The following is a 6,303-nucleotide window of genomic DNA, read 5'->3' as shown; positions in this document are numbered from 1 at the left end:
CTACTCCTAAGACAATTGATTAATAACAAACATCAAAGACAAGACACTCATCTACTTTTGATGCACCCATGTTGGGCTCTCTTTGGGGGAAATTGCAGTGTCTCCCCAGTTTTTTGATGACTTATCCTAGACATTTGTTCAAATGTGAAGAAAGCCCGTTTGAAGTCTACATTTCAATCACACACCATAGTGAAGAGTACTAGATCAAATAGAGTTGGACCTAAAATTGTTTAAGATGATTACCATTGATCTACCTTTTTGAACTTAACAACTTAATTATTTTAATGGCTCTCACTTGAAAACTTCAAATATATTATACCTCCTTTCAAATTTATTGTATATGACTTTAAATTGTTCTATTTATGACCTCATAAAAAAACATAACTAATATAGTAATATTTAATATATTTTATAGCAACTCAATCAAGCATTATTAATCTCCCAAACCCAAACTACTACTTTTAACACTGAACTCGCCCACAGAAAAGTGACAATGGAGTACTCTCCCTAGTGCCATTTTCTTTCAATTCCAAATTCCTCCACTGTCTTTATCGGCGGTTTCCGAAGGTCTTCCAGATGTCCACGAGAGTTTGACACCCACAGACCGCTCACCCTTCTCTGTGATGGAGATCTGTTGTTCGAAGATTTCAGCTTGGGCCAACAAATTACGGATCGCTTATAACATTCAAGGAGAGTCTCTAGGATTTCTTCATATTTGCCCACTTTAGAATTTCATCGGCAGAATTCCACCGTGTTTGTGGATTCTTGTATAGAGATGTTCTGTAAATCAATATCTGTGAACAATTGAATTTAAATTAAGATTAAAAAAATTCTCAGTCTTTTGTGAATTGCAGTGCTCAGTTGGAATAGAGTGTTGGATATAAGTCACATTCGAATTGATAATGGGTTGATAAAAAAAGTGTTGTAGTTCAGATGGTAGAGTATTCTTGTAGCAATCGAAGGTCTTATTTTTGAGGCTTGGTTCATATAAAGTGCCTTTCAACATTTGAAATTTTGAAGCCTTTTCATCAAGAAGGATTAGTAATTCAGTTGATAGAGGGGTCAATAATTCATTTGATAGAATTCCCAGAGGGGTCGGTCATTCAGTTGATAGTCTTACGCGCAGGAGGTTTAGATTCATTGCCCAACGTAGAGTATGGCCAATCATGGGAAAAAAATAATAGCACCAGTTCCCTGTGAAGAGTGGTGTTGAGGAGGGCGATGCCCTTCTGATAGGTTGAATCACCGCGGTCTTTTATTGTTAATTTAAATTATTAATTAAAAGACAAAGGGAGATACAAAGCAAGACTCAACAACATAAGTGATGACCAAAACTTATAAAGCAAATAATGAAGCTAATCCATGATCACACAATTCAAAGTTGCAAATGGAGGCATTACAATATAAAAAAATAATTTGATTAGAAAGATAAAATAATATAATTAGAAAAACATATCTTTTATTTTATAGATCTTCAAGTTTGTATATAAATAAAATACTATCCAGATATATATAATTTTTCTCAACTATAAAATGTCTACAAAAGCTTGATTTGATACTAAGGAGAATAAATTATAAAATATATTATCATAATAGAAATAAGAAGAAGATTTTTGGTTTGGAAAACTTGAATAATCAAATAAAAAAGACACATCCTTACTACTAGAAAAATATAATGCATGTCTTAGATCAATGAGAACTACCATAAAATTCAATATAGATAAATTACAACACTTATCACTTGTTTGCCTTTATTATTACTTAATTAAGCCTTTTATTCTTTTAGATCAAATGTGAAATAGAAATATATACAGCATTGTAGTTATTGACAAGGTTTTGGTCAATCTGAATTCCTAATGACCCTATTGTTCAAAGATTAGAGAAAACTAAACTAAAAGGTTGCATGAAATTATAGTTGTTTTGAGCCCTTATATTATTGTAAAGATGTCTAGAGCTTGTATTAATCAGATTGATTTCACTAAGTCATCTATCTTTTGTGGTTAATCATTCTCACTTTTAATTCTTAATAATAAAATTATTTTTCAAATTTCATAATCATAACATGTTATTTTCAAAAATAAAGTCTAAAATGAATGCATTAATGATAGTAGATATTGATTTATTGCTATTTGAAATGTGTCTAAGATAAGAAAAATTTACAATGAAATTTCTTTTAAATTTATGAAAAAAAAATCTCAATTAACTTAGAAGTTTTCTATTTTATGATGAACCAACAAGCATTATTTCTATTCAAGAAAATCTCAACACGATAACTATTAGTTTGACTTTCTTATATTTCTTCGATACAACACGATAACTATTAGTTTGACCTTCTTATATATCTTCAATACAATTAGACAAATTACTTCCCACCACAACAATTTAAGATTCTACAATCTTAATTTGCAAACATAATAACATCTTCCAATGGTTGAAAGTAAATAGTATATTCAAAGTTTGGTAGAAGTGAAAATGAAGGTAACCAAGAATCCATTCACTGTTTAAGAATACTTACCTAGAAGTTTCTAAACACTGTAATTTCTTGAAAGTAAACTTGAGAGTGATGTTCAACTTTACAAACACTGTAATTTCACTTCAACATTTTTTCACCATCCATCCAAAACCAGCTTCTCGTGTAAAAAAGATTTTTCCCCAAAAAAGTAAGGACTGCACATACAGGCGTCAAAATCTTATTGGCCATGACATGCACAGGCAGTTGTACACGAGGGATCCCAAAAAAGTGTGGCCTGCCTTACCAATCCTACTTAAGATCAGTTGGACTGAATCTTGCAAGCAATCCCCACCTCTCACGTTCCCACCACCTAATATTTTCTGAGGGACAACAGAAATCAATAATGCTGTCATGAAGCCCATACGCACACACAGAAACCCAAAACCAGAACAGCCTGCTTTATATCCTGTCATTATTTCTTCTACTCCGTGATCTAACTTACAAACTGCATTCTCTTCCTTAATAGATTTTTTAGTGATTGTTTATAAAAATGAAGGAATTGATTAAAGATTGGACAACGTTTATCAGATTAACTAGATTATGGAAATATCAAGAATAATTTTTTTTTTTTTAATTTTTTTTAATTTTTAAATAACATTTGTATTAGTATCAGTGTGCTCTTCATAATGTAATGTCATTTTCTCTTCAACATTCTTTTAACATAAAATTATTTAATGACCAAACAATCTAACATCAAATTATATAATGACCAAAAAATCAATAATAATTTTGCATCTCATTGCAATACAAAATTGGTAAATAAGGATTGCAATGACCAACAAAGGGTATTTTATATATTTTTCTTTATCAACAAAATATCTCTTTTCATAAGTCATATCAAAGAAATAACTAATCAAATAGTCATAATGTTTTACTCTAAAAAACAAACAAAAATGTCTCTTTTCATTAGTGACATCAAAGAAATAACTAATCATATAGTAATACTTAAGGTAATGCATGACTTCATGCATACAATTCAGTCTAGCTTTATTTTGTAATGCATGACTTGATGCACACAATTCAACCTAACTTTTTGATGCATACAATTCAGTCTAACTTTATTTCATAATGCATAATGTGACCATACAATCCAATCTAACTTTTTAAAAGTGTTTATAGACAATTTATTAAAGATGTGGTTAATATGGTTACAATGCTTTTGATTAAAAAATAGTGTTAACTAAGGTGTCGACCCTTTACATAGTCCACAAAGAAAGCCTGTAATGGTTACAATGTTGATGACCCTAATGTGAAATAATAACTTTAAGCTAGAAAACATGGTGTAATTTTCACAAGAATTTGAGTTACCATTTTGGAGCTTGAGGGTATGAAATTAGTCTATAGGATAATTGCTCCTCTGGTCTAAACATTCATTTTTTATTAAAAGAAAATCTTTTCTTGATACCATTTCATGTTTAAGAATAGCATAATTTGTTTTTACCTAATAAATAGACAAAAAATCCTTTATCCTAAGTTATATTTGGAAAAAAACAATAATAAATTAATACAATATAATATAGAATTTAATACACATTTCAATTATTATTATTATTATTATTATTTTAAACATACGGGATAGGCCTTGGACTCAATTGTTTGACTATTTGAGTCTCCCATTTCAACATAAATGCTATTTTACCACCAACAAACTAGCCTCTAATTGTCCACTCTCTTAATGTAAGGGGGTGGCTACATGGTAGATGAATGTTTGGAAAGGTTACTTGAGTATAAACACTTTCTTTGAAGAAGATGAGTCTTCTCAAGATGTTAGTCTTATCATCTAATTTTGTCTATGGCGAGTCATGTTTGCAAAGCTATTTCTCATGGAGTTGGTGCAACCTTGGAGATTCTCACTTCTTATATTCGATTATCTCATATTGGTGAGTCCCACCCTCTATCTAATCGAACTACTTAGTGCAACATTTCCTTTGCTCCTATTAATAACCTTAGCTTTCACAAAACATCTGCTTGCTCTTGAAATAGTTGATCAATTATTAACATCATTCACTAGATACTTCTCTATTTCTATTGTGTCCATCAATGGACTCTTTGATTGGGAATCCCTAACTCTACCATTCTTCTTCCACTTCGCTTATGTCAACAAATTTGATTGAAAACTTATCATAGACAACTGTTCCAAGAGAGAAGAAAGGTCAACTTATCATAATGAAGAGTGTGAGCTTGAATAAGGTTAGACTTAACAATGTTTAGATTGGATCCCTCAATACTCTTTTAGACTTAACAACTTAATTGCAATTTTATTGATTCTCAATTGACAACTTAAACATAACCCTATCATCCTTCCATTTAAAATATATTATATAAAATTTAAACTATTATACTTAATATACAAAATTTGTGATCTCCATAACCATTTTACCTCATTAAAAAAGCACAACTAATATAAATATGTTTACAACTCAATCAAACATAACTAATATAACTACTTAATCAATGACCAAAACAGAAACTACTACTTTTTAACAATGAACTCGCCCACAGGAAAGTGACAAAGGAATACTCTCCCTAGTGCCGTTTCCTTTCAATTCCAATTTCCTGCACTGTCTTTATCGGTGGTTTCCGAAGCTCTTCCAGATGCCCACGGCAGGTGGTTTCCAGCTGGTTTACCCAGCCTCCAACCTTTATCCTTTCTTCTCACACATATATATAAACTCCGTGAAGCCCCTAGGTCCATCAGATGTTTTCAGACATTCAAAGAAGTGCCTCAATATTTACTCTGAAATTTGCAGGCTAAGTTATTACAATGAAGAACAACCAATTCACCCAGCCGCTGCTTCGATCAAAACGGCAAAACCCTAATTTGGCTGCTTTCTTTGTCCGCCTACGGGACTGTTTATTGTCGTGCGTGGGCTTCTCCCAGAGCTTAGTTCCCAAAACCGTACCACCTGGTTACGTGGCAGTTTATGCTGGTTCAAACCACAAGCGGTTTGTGATCCGAATTAGCCATTTAAATCATTCTCTGTTCCGCGCTTTGCTGGAAAAGGCCAAGGATGAATATGGATTTGACACTAACAGGCCCCTCACCCTTCCCTGTGATGGAGATACTCTTCACTATCTAATCACTCTTCCTCGCAGCCAGAAGGATATGTTGTTCCCAGATTTCAACTGGGGCCAACAACATATTACAGATCGGTTATAACACTTAAGTAGAGTCTCTAGGATTTCTTTATAATTGCCCACTTTAGTATTTCATTGGCAGAATTTTACTGTGTTTTGTGGATTCTTGTATAGAGATATTCAGTAAATCAATTCTTGTGAACATTTTGAAAAAGGTTTCAAAGAAGATAAAACAAATTCAAGTCTTAAGTGAATTGCAGTTAGAATAGAGTGTTGGAAATACGTCATATCTTCATATTTGCCCACTTTAGTATTTCAATGGCAAAATTTCAATTTGTTTTGTGGATTCTTGTATCAATGTATAGAGATATTCTGTAAATCAATCCTTGTGAGAATTTAATGTTGTGAACATTTTGAAAAAGGTTTCAAAGAAGATAAATCAAATTCAAGTCTTTGGTGAATCGCAGTTGGAATAGAGTGTTGGAAATACGTCATATCTGGATGGACGATAGCTTAGTAATTTAGTTGATAGAATATTCTGATAACAATCGAAGGTCTTAAATTCCATTTCTAGCTCGTCCATATGAATGTAGCTCAACATTTAAAATAAATTTGAAAAATATAAAAATTTAAATTCTTTCGCGAATTGCAATGCTCAGTTTGAATGGAGTGTCGGAAATAAATCATACCCAGAATATTCAAGATGGGGTGGT

The 6,303-nt window shown here is 31.9% G+C and overlaps 1 protein-coding gene across 1 annotated transcript; it reads left to right on the top strand.

Moving 5' to 3' along the window:
* The first annotated feature begins 5,276 nt into the window (after positions 1-5,276).
* Positions 5,277-5,672, top strand: LOC131860155 (indole-3-acetic acid-induced protein ARG7-like). The gene has a single exon (XM_059214530.1). It carries the CDS (start codon positions 5,277-5,279, stop codon positions 5,670-5,672), a length of 396 nt encoding a protein of 131 aa, XP_059070513.1.
* The last annotated feature ends 631 nt before the right edge of the window (positions 5,673-6,303 follow it).

The sequence above is a fragment of the Cryptomeria japonica genome, chromosome 11, assembly GCF_030272615.1.
Source record: "Cryptomeria japonica chromosome 11, Sugi_1.0, whole genome shotgun sequence".
NCBI lineage: Eukaryota > Viridiplantae > Streptophyta > Pinopsida > Cupressales > Cupressaceae > Cryptomeria > Cryptomeria japonica.
This window is presented reverse-complemented; position numbering and strand designations above follow the sequence as displayed.